Here is a 16,081-nt window from a genome sequence, read left to right as displayed (position 1 = left end):
GTATATGGGGTGTGTTTCTGGGCAGTCAGGGAGGGGGGTTGGCTCTAACAATCAAATCTCCCTGGTGATCCTAGAGTTTTACAGCTGCTGCAATAGTCTAATCCTTCAGTTCAGTCCTGCCACAGTTTGTCTCTGCCACTGACCCACAAGTCCTTGGTATTGGCGTATGGCTCCTGAGACTTGAGAGTGGGCCCCTCTTCCAGGCCGTGCACCCCGGGTCCTCTGTTGAGGGATGACTTGCTATGTCACAGGTGAGTGCCGTCCCCCCAGGGCAGTTCTGGGCTGCTGGGCTGTGTAGGGTGGCTCCCAGTGTGCTGAAATGATGGCTGAATGGGGCTTTGTTAATTCACACTGCTCTACCTTCCCAACTCTGGGACAATCAGCTGAGGTTGCAGGGAAGGCTAATGTCCACGCCCAGTTTTGTGGTGTGTGCCTGTTATTTGAAGCACTTCCGTCACACTGGGTTGTCTGGGGCAGCTCTGGGCTATGGGGCTGGCGATGGGCAGGAGTGTTTCCTGTCCACCAGGATGATGGCTGTGAGCAGACACCCCCGTTTTCTTGGGAAGTTGTGGTGTTTAGTGAATTTTCTCAGCCACTGGATTATTGCCTTTTGTCTCAGAGCTCTCCTAGTTCTGCTCTTGTCTTGACCTGCCCAAATTGCAAGTCTTTGAAGCTTTCTGTATTGGGCTTCTTAGAGTAATTGTTTTAGAAAAAGAAAAATGGATTTAAAAAAAGGACCCTCCTCAGAGATCTAATGGGTTATTGAAATGCTAAGAGACAAAGCAATTAGGGCCATTAAGGAAAGGTCCACAGGGCAGAGAGATCAGCTTTTCTTCGGGATTTGCATATGAGCCTCAGGGCCTGAGCTCTGCCCTTCCCCTTTCTATGTTCAGCAGAACTCCAAAAATCCTCCGCTTTTATTTTGGAGTTTTTCGTGTTGTTTTTTTCTATCCCTGTCTCCTCTCTGCTGGGCTGGCTGCTCTCAGATTCTCTGGTGTCTGGTCACAGTTTATCTATGGTTGGAGTTTGGATCAGTAGAATGAGTTTCTGATAAGGGCTGCCACTGCAGTTCTCCCTTCTCCTTCCCAGAGCTGACAGCCCCTCCTCCCACGGGACTGAGCCTGGCAGGGAGGAGTGAGGGTCCCCAGGCCACAAAAACTTACAGATTTCGCTGATCTCAGCAGTTCCAAGTTTTCATGAGTGTTGTATAAAGTATGCCCAAAGTCAGATTGCTCTGTGGTGTCCAGTCCACGCAGTTCCTGGCTTTCTACCTACTTTCCTGGAGGAGTAACTAAAACATACAGCTCACCAGTCTGCCATCTTGCCCGCCTCCTTGGGCCTTTTTTTAAACCTAACATTTCCCCCAGGTTGTGGAAAGGTACGCAATAGAAAAAGAGGTGGGAGTAGCAGAAGGCCAGAGGATGGCCACTTAGCATGTGTTTGTGACTTCCCAGAGAAGGAGGTGAGGATAGGTGCGGTCAGGGCAATGGCCACTTAACAGGTGTCTATGACTTCCTTAACAGTTGTCTCCCTCACCCCACCTCACCCCTGTCATAGAAGTTCTCCAAGCCTGAAGCAGGTTCTAATTTGGGGGGAGCAGACAAGTGAGTTTTAAATAAGATGAGTTTTAAGGTTTCAGTATTATAAGTGTCTGGACTTTATAGTAACTGAAAGTGATGGAAACCTTATCTGGGTTTGGGACCCACCAAAATTGTATCCAAGAGCATGAAAGAACAGATAGAAAGAAAATATTTGAAAGGAGTAGTGGGAGAAAGAGTAAAGTTAATATTTGCTGGAACACTACCAAGCCAGCTTGTTCAATAGAATGGTTACATTTGTTTACTTCTACTCTGAAAGAGTGGGACCCAACCTCAATTCACACTTGCTTTTTAAGTTGTAATATTTTGCTATTATCCTATTACACAATTTTGAAGTTGAATAGAAACGTATCATTGAAAAACAGAATATTTGTGATCTCATTGCTTATGTTACGGTGCCCGCAAGTTAAAGTACGAGACAGCCAAACAGAATTTAAAGAGCCTTTACTAGACGGCCGGCGACTGCTTACCATCATTACGCGCTGGGAGTTCAGTGAGCAGCCCCGACCTGAGTGTGCTTGAGACTTATATAGGCAGAAACCACATCCTGAAAATGCAAGCAAGCTATTTTGACAGAAGCAGAGTTGGCAGTTAATTAATGGTTGCTTAAGATTTTTAGCAAGATTGAGAAATTTTCTCAAGGTCGGTGCAATGGTTAATTGTTGAAACGATTATGCTTGGCTAATGCATACAACTGCAAGTCTCACTCCCTAAAACGGTACAGATTTACTCCCTTCTTCTCAGGGCTTAATGCTTACTTTGCAGTCGTTGCCGGTTGAGGGGGAAGGGGACTTTCCTGTTACAGATTAAGGGGAGGGGGCCCACTTCACTTATTTCTGTCAAGAATAGTACACATCCTTAACACATCCATTTCATTATACTGTAAAAATCTCATCAAAATTTTAAAACATTTGCCAAAAGCATCTTAATCCGTTTTGTTCTCTGTTATTATTCCTCTCCCACAGGTGTTGCCCTGGCCTTTACTCTGATAGGATAAAGGCCAAAGTCCTTTTATTAAGATGACCTATTAGGCCCTGCAAGATCTGGCCAGCTGGCCATGGCCATCTACCTCCATGCCCTCGTCTCCTAATACTCACTCTGCTCCAGCCACATTGGCTTCCTTGTTTTTGCTCCAACATGCCAAGCACAGCCCCACCTCAGGATCTTTGTACATGTCCTCTGTGCCTGCAGTGCTCAGGGAGGCTATCTGTAACCACTCTGTACAAAACAACTCTTCCCTCTCTCCCCCTTACTCCTTTCCTGCCTTATTTTTCCTCATGGCAGAAGCATCTGACATATTACATATCTACTTATTTGATTATTGTCTGCTCCCCCAACACTCCCAATGTAAACTTCATGATGGCAAGGACTCAGCACAGAACAATGATGAGTGAATGAATGTTTTAGAAAAATATATAGTGGGTCCTTCATTCATTCATTCAACTAATGTTTATTGAGAACATATTGTAGAGTAGATACTATGCTAGGAACACGCAGTGGACATTAAACATCAAAACTTGTTTAAAAGGGTAGGTGGGTTAGATGGTCCCATAGATGACAAGTTCCGAACAGAAGCCTTAAAGGAGTCAAAGTTTTGAAGGGGAGCACAATGCTCCTCTGCTGTTGCTCAAAGCACCAGGTGGAGAGCTGACCCTCCAAGCCAATTAGATTCTATCTCCGGGAATTTGGAATGGGGATTCATTGAAGTTAGTCTTTAATGGTCTTTCGAACAGAGGTGGGAGGGTTAACACAGTCATGGAGGGAAATTTCTTTGCCCTTTGACAAACTTATGCTTGTCATCAGGGCCTAGAACAGCTGGTAGGTCTGGCTCAGGACTGCAGTCCTCCTGCGGAGTCTTATTAGGGACTATGCAAGGGCAGAGGCAGGAGAGGCTCTTGCAGCGTGTGATCACGTTCACAACCTATATTTGACTTGTTCTATATTTTGCATTCCTACTAGGGAAAAGGCACAGTGGAAAATGTGTGCTATTCTAAATAAAGCACCCACGTCTCTATACCTAGTAGATTTAGGTTGGAAGCTTTGGGGGCACAGCCGAGGCATTCATTTCCAGTTAAGGCTTCGGCGGGATTCTTAAAAGGACAGGTCAATCACCACTGTAGAGCAGGATAGGAAGGATAATATTGATAGGCCTTGGGGTCCAGTCTGGGGCTTAACCTGTTAGTCAAACTTTCATGAGATTTCCTTCTCCTATCCTGAATATCTGAGGGCGGCCGGCTGCCGCATACCCTTTTAAAAGCTCCTGAGCTTTTTTAAGCCCCTGAGCAAGTCCTAAGGCACTCAATGAAATCTGGGAGGCACCTCTCTATTGGCTTCGTTTTTCCCTTCTTCAGTTTCATTTGCAGACTGACACCCTACCCCCAAGCTTTTCAATGTTCTTATTTTCTTTTGTTTACATTAAGTGCATGAGATGAGGGTGACACTGTGGGCTGTCGGTGGGTTGTTACAGCTTCCCAAAAAGGGGAGAAGTCTAGCGTGGCATGCACTCAGAAATATTTATGAATGAATGATTACATAAGTGAATGAGTGGATGAGGGAATAGACTCGATGCTTTCAGGCCTGGGTAGGGGGAGCACTGCAGTTGATTTCCCTCCTTTCTGCCCTATCCTCCCGGCTCGCCCCGATGATCGTCCACGCTCGCCGGTGCACGCTGGTACCCGGGTGGAGGGGCCCAGTGGAGCAAGGGGACGGGCCAACGAGAACGCGCTGCTCGGCGGGGAGGCCTGGCCACGAGGACGCGCGGGGCGGAGGGGCGTGGCCACGAGGACGCGCCTGGCGGAAGAGGCTGCTGAGGCCGTTCGCGCGACGCCTCGCGGTCTTGGCGGCGTACGATGGCTCCAGCCCGCGCCGGAGCTGGAGCCCCACCCAGTGCGGAGCACGCCGTGGGCCGTGGTGAACGCTGAGCGCCGCCGCCCGCCTACCGCGCCGGCGCCGGGCAATGTACTCCGGGAACCGGAGCGGCGGCCGAGACTACTGGGAGGGCGGCGGGGGCGCAGGCGCCGAGGGACCGGGGCCGACGGGGACGCTCAGCCCCGCGCTCGTCTTCAGCCCCGGCACCTACGAGCGCCTAGCGGGCCTGATCGGCTCCATCGGACTGCTGGGTGCTGGCAACAACGTGCTCGTGCTCATCCTGTACTACAAGTTCCAGCGGCTCCGCACTCCCACTCACCTCTTCCTGGTCAACATCAGCTTCAGCGACCTGCTGGTGTCCCTCTTCGGAGTCACCTTTACCTTCATATCCTGCCTGAGGAACGGCTGGGTCTGGGACACTGTAGGCTGCGTGTGGGACGGGTTCAGCAGCAGCCTCTTCGGTGAGTTGGGCTGGGAGGAGAAAGCGTCCTCTCCGTTGCAAACTTCCCATTCCCCGCCATGCCACCATCTCTGTGCGTCAGCTTGCCACCCAGCCCACCCTCAACTCTCATTCCCGCTCGGCCTCGTCTCTCCAACTCGCTCTCCCTGCCACCACCTTGCTTTAACCTTCTTTCCTGTTAGGCTTTACTACCCCAAGTTGCACGGTGTTCTTTGCTTCCTTGCCTCATCTCTTCCTACCCCACCGCTCACCGCGACTCCGATTCCCCCGTGTTGACGCTAAACCCCAGCCCTTCTGCACCCTCAATTCCTCTTGAACTCCAGGTCCTCTGTAACTCTATCCAGACTCTGTCAAGCTCATCTCATTTCTCTGTTTTCACCTCCTAATATAATTCAACAGGTCATGAAACAACGGCTTTTACACTTTGAGGAAAGAAGCGAGGGACTGTAGAGCCAAGAGATTCAAGAAAAACAGAAATTAACTTGTGAATTAGTTAGTACACCATTTTTCCCTAAAATGAGAGGTAGAAACCTAAAATAGCAATGTGTAGATTCTGTTTATTTTGCTCATTAGCAACTGTAAACCTTTGAATGCTTCTTAGGGAGTGAGAGTTTAATTTAGGTCTTCAGAATGCAAATTGGCATGTGCCCTATAAGCCACTTTTACTGTATTTTTTTCCTTATAGGTTCTATGAAACCAAAATCTAAGGTGAGATTACAAATGTCTCAGAGAATCCCGACTCAGGTGAACAAATAATTAGCTGTCAACCATTAGGTTCATTAAAGCAGAACTTGATTGTTAATTGAAGATTTATTTCTACAGTACTCCCAATCCTTATGGAAGAATTAAGTTTCTATGAGACTTGGAATTTTGAAGGATGATCAAGCTCGCATATCATTGAAGACATGATTTTATAAGCTTGGAAAATAAATTATTTTTTGTGTGCTACAGGAATTACATTTGTACAAAGATTTGAAATAGAAATGTGTATTTCTCAGGTCATAACTTTCCTTTTTATTGTGAGATACATTTATACTTTATTACTGCTTTTATCTTGGCAGGTTTTGGAGAACAGTATCTTTGTAGCATTATCAAAAATGTTTTCTTATTCATCAACCTACTATGCTCTGACAAATTCAAATATTACGTTTGTTATGATTCATTTTTAGATACTTTTGGAAAACCAGAAAATGTCATAGGAATTATTTCATTTATTTGATTGCTTCAATGGTTCTGATACAATTCCCCTGGACTACCAATAAGCTTTAATCTTGGAATTCCATTTAATACAGAGATTTGAAACTTGGAGAGGGGGCTGTAAGTGTATGCAGGTGGCGATATAGATGGCTGTGTTATTACACCCTTTATATTAATTTAAAAATACTTATCAGGTAATTTTTAAGGTAGGACTAAGCTTTAAAGAGGATGATTCAAGCTCAGCCAATAATGCTACCTAGGATGGGCAACAGGTGCTTGGTCACAGGCCTGAAAGTTCTTATTTCCACTAAGTTCCTTTTCTGTGCTGGAAAATTCTATTTCTATCCCATCTCTGTGCCTTGGAGTTCGAAAGCAAATGTGTATTGATTTCTTTATTATTATCAGCATCTCTCCTCTTTCCTCACCCTCTTCCCTCTGCCTGTCCCGCTCTTTTGGATCTCCTTGTCTTTTTTTTTTTTTTTTCCCTCTTTCGCCTTCCCTGCTTGGTTCCATCCCAATTAGAAGTGATTTTCTAATGCTAGAAATGTTTACTACACAGGATTTTACCTGAGGACTGCTCTGTTTTTCTTGGCATTTAGTTAGTACTCTCAACCATGACTTAATCCATTTTTAAATTAAAGGTGGAAACTGAGGATATGAGGCTCCGAGACTTGTTTAAGCCTTGTGACACAACTCAATAATGGGGTTAAGATGGAGCTTAAAGAATTCTTAGCACAAATTAAGAATTTCTTTGCCTGGAGTAAAGTGCAAGGTTTGTGCTTCTAGATTAGGGTTAAAGATGTAGAAAGGGAGGTGCTTCCCTCGTTGTTATCCCTGGGCAAGAACTAATCACCCGTGGCGGAGGAGATTTTAAAAGCCGGAAGCCACTGCTTCCTCCACAGGCCTGTGGCCTGTTGGCACAAGAGTGAGTTGTGCTGTTGATTCTGTGGCTAACAAATTATGTGTACTTCTCCAAGTCAATCTTGCTAGCTGTCAGTTTTCTCATCTCTGTTATGGAGTAGTTGAGCAAAATGTTCTCTAAGCTTTCACCCTGCTGTGTCTTTTGATGACTCCTTTGATCTGTAGTTAGAAGGTGCTTGGTCTTAGCATTTAGGGCTGTATCCTCTCTCCTTAGTTTGCCCTCAGCTCCTGTCTTTCTCCTCTAAGCTAAGAACAAGCATGTACTATGGTCATACTTCTTCAGATAACCTCATGGGTTCTGTCTCCCTCCTCACACCTTGCTGGAAAAAGTCAGAATAAAGAATTCAGACATACTTTCAAAAATACATGAATGGGTCAGGCAGCTGTTTCATTCTCTGCTTGATTCCCAATTTCTCAGAGAATGCTAAAAATAAATGAAATCCCTAATATTCTTGAGGCTGAAGCTTTGACTAGAAAGAACTATTAGGATACTTGAGTGAACTAGTTGATTTAATCTAAGTTCCAGTTGACTGGCTTGTTTTACTAATGTCCAAAATAATTAGTCACCTTAGTCTAGGCAGGCCAAGCTTGTAGTGATCTAGATTTCAGTAGGTTAAGCAGAGAGGGAAATGAGAGTTTAAAGAATTCTGACTCTCACTATGCAATAATGAATAATAGATAGACGGACTCCCTAGCAGTGTGGTGTGTGATCACACAGTTCACATGTAGATGTGGGGAGGTGAAAGCCTTCCAGGTGAGTATGCCCTTCAGCACTGTGGCTGTTCCACTTCTGGCCACACGTAGTGCCAAATCAGTATTCTGCACATGGAGTATGACTAGTATTATCCTGGAAGTTAAGAGGAGAGCCTTTCGAAACTACCACCTCCATCTCTTAAAAACCAAGAACAAGAGAAAACAAGTTAGTCTTGCAAGAGGATGCTTAGATAGACCTATTTCTTGGGATACAGAGATTCAGGGTTGCAGAGACAAAGTCTGGCAAAATATAAGTCACTCTCTTCAGTGTTAAAAGTGTTTATGTTAAGATATTTTAACATTTGAACCCAGGCATTTTCTGTTTTTAGGGTTAGGGTTAGGGGCTTACATCTACAAAACACACATGTGCTTGTATAGATTCATAGAAAGAATTGTTGTAAATAAATATCCCCCCTCAGTAGGCCTATTCTTTTATAGCTCCAAGTTTTTTGTTTGTTTTGTTTGTTTGTTTTTGTTTTTTAATGCCAGTGGTTTTGCTGAGTTAATCTATTATTGATACACTAGTGAATTCAAACAGAATACACAAACTCTCATTTTGCTACAAGATCCTAAGGATGGTTTGAGGCCTAGAAGATCTAGGCAACTGGTCTGGAATCACCTACAGACTGTGTTGGCCACGGAGGTATCCCTAATCATGACAGTAGTCACATAATATATAATCTGTTTCCTTAAATACAGTGGAATCACATTTCTTAGAGTCTAAGCTCACAGCTGTATATAGTTTTATTCAAATACTAGTTTTATTAAAACAAATGTTATAGATTTTATTATGTTAATTCTTTATTTTTGTGGGATATTGTGCCCATTCTTCATTATCGAATTGCCTGATTTGGGGGAACATATCTCTACTGTTCATTTTCAAGGAATGAGAATATATGTGCAAGAGCATTTAATGACTTGTGCTAGTAGAAGTTTATATCCAGATAGCAAGTCAGGCTTCAACAGACTGTAATTGTTACTGCATGAAACTATTTTTCTCTTATATTGTATTCTTTCTTGAATTTTCTTATTTCAGAGAAGAGTTCCAGTCACAAATGCATATGTGATGCATTTTGACATTTACTGCTCAGATGAAATGCAGAAATGAAAACCACACGTCAGTTGGGTATTCTCAAATGTGATTAGATGTACTTTGTCATGTTTTTATGCTACTGATCTATAAGAAAAAGTACAAAAAAAAAAAAAAAGAATAATAGTTAAACAGCTAGGACCTGCAACCTCTGCTTCTGCAATACACTGAATCATCACAAGGAGAGATTTTATTTCGACATACTCGCACCTCAGCTGAGCCCTCAGCCTAGATTCATAAACGTTTCCTTCATTGGCAGTTGTCACCAGGTGCTTTACCTCCCAGGATGGCGGACAATCTCCCCACAGAGTTTGATGTGGTTATAGTAGGGACTGGTTTGCCTGAATCCATCCTTGCAGCTGCATGTTCAAGGAGTGGTCAGAGAGTTCTGCACGTTGATTCAAGAGGTTACTATGGAGGAAACTGGGCTAGTTTCAGCTTTTCAGGATTGCTGTCCTGGTTGAAGGACTATCAGGAAAACAGTGATGATGGAGAAGAAACAGCAGCTGCATGGCAAGACCTAATCCATGAAACCGAAGAAGCTGTTACTCTTCGCAAGAAGGATGCAACCATTCAACACATAGAAGTTTTTTGTTATGCCAGTCAGGATTTGGATGACAATGTCGAGGAGATTGGTGCTCTGCAGAAAAATCCTTCCTCTGTGGCATCTAGTACCCTCGGTGAACCTCTGGATTCTGCATGTTTGCCCAAAGAAAGGCACTCTTGCAATACTAACAATGAAATGCCTGCCAAAGACACTCCAGAAAGTGATAAAGAGACTTCACTAGAAGTAAATAATGTAGAGGAAACTCTGGAGAAGGAAAATGATTGTGGAGATAAAACTTTTTCTCACACAGTTGTACATGGAGATAAAGATGAAAGCAAACCTATAGTGGAAGACAACACTGATCAACTAAAGAGAAATAGGATTACTTACTCTCAAATAGTTAAAGAAGGCCGAAGGTTTAACATTGATTTGGTATCAAAGCTGCTGTATTCTCAAGGATTGCTAATTGATCTTTTAATCAAATCAAATGTTAGTCGATATGCAGAATTTAAAAATGTTACTAGGATTCTTGCATTTCGGGAAGGAAAAGTAGAACAGGTGCCTTGTTCCAGAGCAGATGTCTTTAATAGCAAAGAACTCACAATGGTTGAAAAGAGGATGCTAATGAAATTTCTTACATTTTGTATAGACTATGAACAACATCCTGATGAATATCAAGCTTTCGAGCAATGTTCATTTTCAGAGTACTTAAAAACTAAAAAGTTAACCCCCAACCTCCAACATTTTATACTGCACTCAATTGCGATGACATCACAGTCATCTTGCACTACATTAGATGGCCTTAAAGCAACAAAAAACTTCCTTCAGTGTCTGGGACGGTTCGGCAACACCCCCTTTTTGTTTCCCTTGTACGGCCAAGGAGAAATTCCCCAGTGTTTCTGCAGAATGTGCGCAGTTTTTGGTGGAATCTATTGTCTCCGCCATAAAGTACAATGCCTTGTAGTCGACAAAGATTCTGGAAGATGTAAAACAATTATAGATCACTTTGGTCAAAGAATAAATGCTAAATACTTTATTGTGGAGGATAGTTACCTTTCTGAGGAAACATGTTCAAATGTGCAGTATAAGCAGATCTCCAGGGCAGTGCTCATTACAGATCAGTCTATACTAAAGACAGATTCAGATCAGCAGATTTCCATTTTGATAGTCCCTCCAGTGGAACCAGGAGGTTGTGCTGTTCGGGTCACTGAGTTATGTTCTTCAACCATGACATGCATGAAAGACACTTATCTGGTACATCTGGCTTGTCCATCTTCTAAAACAGCAAGAGAAGACTTAGAATCAGTGGTGAAGAAATTATTCACTCCATATGATGAAACAGAAATAGATAAGGAAGAACTTGCAAAGCCAGGACTTTTGTGGGCTCTTTATTATAACATGAGAGATTCCTCTGGAATTAGCAGAAGCTCATATAATGGCTTACCTTCCAATGTTTATATCTGCTCCGGGCCTGACTGTGGTCTGGGAAATGAGCATGCAGTCAAGCAAGCTGAGACACTTTTCCATGAGATCTTTCCAAGTGAAGAATTCTGCCCCCCACCTCCAAATCCAGAAGACATTATCTTTGATGGTGACGATAAGCAATCAGAGACTCCTGGAACCAGTAATATAATAATGGCCAAAGTGGAATCTACTGAAGAAATAAAAAACCTAGAAAGCCCAGGGAAGCACCTTTAAAATTAGAAAAGAGCAAACTGGAAATTCCATTGTGGACCTTCATCCTGGCATCAGAATATTCTCATTTAAAGGACAGTTTCCCGTATTAAAAGTGGTTATATGATAAATGCTATGTATGCAGATATTATCTTTAACTTTCTTTGAGACATTCAGTTATTGGATGTCTTCGTTAGTCTGTCAGTAACTGATTTATTGATTTAGGTTTTTTTGTTTGTTTGTTTTGGTTGCCAAATAGACGCCATGATCCAGAACCTTAAATGGCATTAGCTTTATTTTGGAATTAGGTACATATGTGAGGTTCCATATTAGGAATTGTGCTTAAGGAAAGGTACTATTGTATCTGCTAATGATCTTTGGATTTTATCATTGTGTACAGAACAATTATTATGGAATAGTTAAGTACTTTTGGAACTATTATTACTATCACCTCTGCTTTCTGTGGAGATCTGTTTGAATAGTGAAACACACACAAAGTAAATTATGTGGATCTTTTGTATTATAATATAAACATGTAGACATGATGGCATTGCTACTAATGCAAATGCCAATAAGATAAAATACAATTTGTCTCTGATTGTTAAAAAGATTAGCTTTGCATGATCCTTTATTCTTTGTAGAGGTCTGATGCTTAAAATACATCTTGCAAAATAATTCATCAACCTGACCCATATAACCAACTGGGGCAGTGAGTGACACCACCACAGGCTTCTACATTACAAAAAGGGAGAAGTTCAGTTAGTAGTTTAAGAGCTCATTCTTGGGAGGTTCATCCCAAAAGGAATTTAGGGGAGAAGATTAGTTCTGGTTGAACTCTTAAGAAAATTTCTACAAAGCCCTGCTCTAGCAGGAAATTCAGTAGAGACCAACCCCCCAAAAAAGAATTTCTAGCAAATAACTCAGACCAAAAGAACAATTAAATTGCCCCAGGAAAAAATACTTCAGAGTGGTTATTCTGAAATTCCTAGGAGAAACTAGGAGGTTTTGAAACCATCTGTAAATAGATTACCTGAGGTGTATTATTGAGGATGAAATCATCATCATATTGACTTGGCCAGTTTAATGAGCAACACTGAGTAGAACTGTTGGCAGTGAATCAAAGGAGTATCTAACATGCCCCTTTGGTTGTGTTCCACCCCACAAATAATGAGATAAAATACCCTTCCTAATCAATTCTGCCACCTTTTTGTGATCCAGAGGATGGAAACTTTTTTTTTTCCCAGAACCACCAGAAGTCACAAAACTGGTTGTGCTCCAGTAGTGAAGAAGTGTGGAGATATCAGAAGAGGTGAACCTCCTCCTTTAGTCTCCAGTTTCCATTCCTCAGGTAGAGAAGGATAATCCTTCAGGAAATGAGCTGGTAATGACAAGTTTTGCTTTGGTACAGAGCATTTATTGGCACTAAATATTGTGCTTTCTCATTATATCTTCTTAGCGGCCCTGTGAGGCAGATACTATTGCATACATTTTCAAAGAGGAAATAGAGTTTATTATTAATAATTTGTGCAGAGTCTGGTATGTGGAATAGGCAAGTTTGGAATTCAGCTTTTATTCCACAACTCTTGACATTTCCACTGACTTTCACTACTAGATGAGTATAGGTGCTATAGGAGAAGGAAAAAGTGCCCATGAAAATCAGAATCTAGTATTACTGGTGAAGACAGACATTGGGAACCCCACTGGTGTCTCAGCTTATTGAATTGGAAACATGAAGATTAAGACATTAAAATATATGTCTGTATATTTAGATTTATGAATCTCAAAGCAGAATTTGGCTAAGTTTTAACAAAATTGTGTTCTTTAATAAAGTAATTTTTGCTCTGAAGATTGTTTATAAAATGTGAATGTTACTAGGCTAAAATATGCACTGAATAGTCTTGTTGCTCTTCTATATTTGAGGAAAATTACACAAGAAACATTTAAATAATTTACAGCTTAATGAAAAGAGAGAAGTCATGAATTGGCATTAATATTTATGGCATTGGGTGGATCCCAAGGTTTAAACCGATCAAAACAACTGAAATGCCTGAAATAGACCTAAAAACTAGTAATTAAAATGAAGACAATTGTAAGATGATAAATAAAGTGGAGGATGGAGGTAATGTAGACCTACTGAAAACTATCAAAATGAATATATTACTTTTTAATTTAAATGACTACAAAATAGAATCAGAAATAAGAATAGTTATAACAAATAAAAAGCATTTAAAAATTTAGGGACTATTATCACCTAGTATAATTTTCTGCTGAGTTGGACTTTGACCCTTATGGCCTTATGCGTGAATTTTTTCAAAGGTTTAAAGAATAAATAATACCTAGTTATATATCATGAAAGATGCACTACCAATTACATTTTTTTTTTTTCAGAGACAAAGGACTTTTACTTACAGCCAAAGTCATAACCAGAGCTACAAGTTGGTTTTTACCAGCTCCCCATGCTCCCCATGTCCTACAAGGGCAAGGCCATGATAGATGCCTGCAAGTGTACCGATTGCATTTTGAGGCAAATATGACCTCCATACTGAAAGTCAAGCAGATTTTTTAAAGGTCTCATTCTGAACAGATATGCAGAATGGAAAATAAAATACAGGCAAATGTTGCAGAAACAAATGACAATATTATGACTCAGGATTAAAGGCTGGTGTTCAACACAACAGCTATTAAATCAACATCAACAGAACAAATGACAAAAATCCAAAGTATTAACAACAGATAACTTTTAAAATATCAATAAAATTCACCATTTTTAATTTAATTACCTCTAGTAATGATTTCATAGACTTCTCCACTAAGGATGGTAACTCCTTAAAACCAAGACTAACATTACCATTGGGGAAACATAAGAAATATTTCTCAGGGAGAAACAAAGCAATCTTGGCACCATTTGTATTTATATGTGGTGAAAAAGCTTGTCACTGCAATAAAACATAAGAGAAAGATAAGGAAGAAAAGTACACATTTGTGTAAATACTGCTTTTTCTCAACAACTACGTTTTCTACGTGGTAAATCTATTAATGTAACTTTGTAAGTAGCAAAATCTATAATATGTAAATATACTAGCAAATAACTAATTCAAGATGTTGCAGGATATACTACTTTAAAAATGAATCTCTGAATCTTGAGGACATTATGTTGAGTGGAATAAGCCAGAAACGAAAGGACAACTCTTGTAAGGCCTCACTAATATAAAAACGAATCTCATTTCTAGAGTCTAACAATGACAAGCCACAATTTTAAAAATGTTTGGGTATTAATTTATATAAGCCATTTATAGAAAGTTATGAAACTGTATTGGGTAAATTAAAAAAGATGCTTAAATAGAAGCATATTGTTACAGATGGGAGGAACTAAATTTAAAAGACCATAGTCTCATGAGAGACATCTTAATGTAATGGGAAAGTACTAAATGAAGAGTCCCAAAACCAGAATATTAGTCCCTGCATCTCTATTTACCAGTTGCATAATCTGATGATAAAATTTTATGTATCTTACAGTGGTAAAATGGAGCTTCCATTTTACCATGTATAAAATAGAAATAATTCTTCACAGAATTTTTGTAAGGATTAAGTTAGATAATGCATGTGAAAGGACATGAAAAGGAATGCTAATGTGTGGCATTAGTATGTAGATTTACTACAATTCCATTTAACATTCCAAGTGGATACTTTATGTAATTTGGCAGAATTGTGATAAATTCAGCAAAGACAGATAATGCCTCTTTAACTTAGGAAAAGAACAACAATGGGAGTCTTGCCCTTCTAATCCTCAAAACGTGCTATTAAGCAACATTTTTAAATATTCTTTGGTGCTGAATAGAAAGTTTAAGAGTAATAAATTAATTGGAAAGAAATATTTAATAACTGTTCTGGAAAAACCAGCTGAATATCACTATGGAAAAATAAATTAGAACCACTCTATACATATACCATAATTTGTTCCAGATGGTTTAAAATGTTAAATATAAAAGTTAAAAAGACTAGACTATTATACCAATAGTGGTACAAAGGAAACTTTATGGTAATTGAAAAACATTATTGACAAAGAGAAGAGATTAATTGAAAGAAAGATGAAAAATTGTATCCTGCACGGGAAGAAGACAAAAGAAGAAATGGATAAAGTGCTTAATATTTTTTTAGAAAATTTTCTACTCTTTATGAGACAAATTTATAAACGGATATAGTACAGATGAGAAGATACAAATTAAAATCAATTCTTAGAATGATGTACAGGTTTCCTAATATTAAAAATGAAAATTAAAACAACTTTGACCTAGTTTTGAAGAAAGTTCAAAAAGTTTTAAAATTGCCTATGTCCTCATACCAGTAGCATTGTATATTAGTAGTCTTAAAAGAGCTATTGACAAGAATACAGTAAGTGTTCTGTAGTTGAACTATCTTTTGCCATAGTAATTCCCTTTTTAGTAGTATATGCCCAGGACATATTTAAAAGAAAAAAAAAAGATTGTTGTACAAAGATGTTTCTAGCGATTTCATTCATAAGAGTTTGAAAAAAAAGCCCAGTAATTGGGAAATGGATAAGTAAGTTTTGATGTATTGTTGTTGCTATCATAGATTGTTATATAGCATTAAATACTTGTTAATATACGTAAAATTGTATGCAAAAATGTTCAAGTGAAACTCGAAAATGTTAATTAAAAATTGTATTTACTAATGATATTTACAGAAAAATTCAGGTCTCTACCTTGAAAAGAATCAGAACAACAGATGTAATTAACTGGACTTTAAGGAGTTCTTAGTCTTTTTTTCTGTAAAGGGTTGAAGTGTGCAATAAAAAATAAAAGAATAATTAGTAAAGTTACATATTGAGTTGGTGAGAAAATTGATTTCTTGGAAACTTCTAAAATTCTACTTTAAATGGGAAAATAACATTTCTGAGTGTTAAAGTTGAAAAGATAATCTCCAAAAATACGTGGCAAAAATTTGTACAACTC

At 39.9% G+C, this 16,081-nt stretch overlaps 3 protein-coding genes across 4 annotated transcripts in view; 2 read left to right on the top strand and 1 right to left on the bottom strand.

The window, feature by feature from the left end:
- Positions 1 to 4,412: 4,412 nt before the first annotated feature.
- Positions 4,413 to 16,081, top strand: part of OPN3 (opsin 3) — a 46,400-nt gene continuing 34,731 nt past the window's right edge. The window contains exons 1-2 of one of the 2 annotated variants that reach the window (XM_037822053.1): positions 4,421 to 4,927; positions 8,834 to 9,011. In XM_037822053.1, the coding sequence (XP_037677981.1) occupies positions 4,555 to 4,927; positions 8,834 to 8,874 (414 nt within the window). In that variant the 5' untranslated portion in view covers positions 4,421 to 4,554 and the 3' untranslated portion in view covers positions 8,875 to 9,011. Of the gene's footprint in view, positions 4,928 to 8,833; positions 9,012 to 16,081 lie in introns of those variants that run through there. The other variant, XM_037822038.1, reaches the window with a different exon arrangement.
- The window catches only part of KMO (kynurenine 3-monooxygenase), a 91,796-nt gene continuing 84,740 nt past the window's right edge, over positions 9,026 to 16,081 (bottom strand). The window contains exon 18 of the transcript XR_005214608.1: positions 9,026 to 11,049. The gene's annotated coding sequence lies outside the window, so the exon portion shown is untranslated. The remainder of the gene's footprint in view (positions 11,050 to 16,081) is intronic.
- On the top strand, positions 9,144 to 15,948 carry CHML (CHM like Rab escort protein). The gene has a single exon (XM_037822024.1). It carries the CDS (start codon positions 9,174 to 9,176, stop codon positions 11,130 to 11,132), a length of 1,959 nt encoding a protein of 652 aa, XP_037677952.1. The 5' UTR covers positions 9,144 to 9,173; the 3' UTR covers positions 11,133 to 15,948.

This window comes from Choloepus didactylus, chromosome 2, assembly GCF_015220235.1.
Source record: "Choloepus didactylus isolate mChoDid1 chromosome 2, mChoDid1.pri, whole genome shotgun sequence".
NCBI classification, from domain to species: Eukaryota; Metazoa; Chordata; class Mammalia; order Pilosa; family Megalonychidae; genus Choloepus; species Choloepus didactylus.
This window is presented reverse-complemented; position numbering and strand designations above follow the sequence as displayed.

Excerpts from the sequence above, each read along its gene's own strand:
- CHML (XM_037822024.1), top strand. The coding sequence starts at position 9,174 with ATGGCGGACAATCTCCCCACAGAGTTTGATGTGGTTATAGTAGGGACT.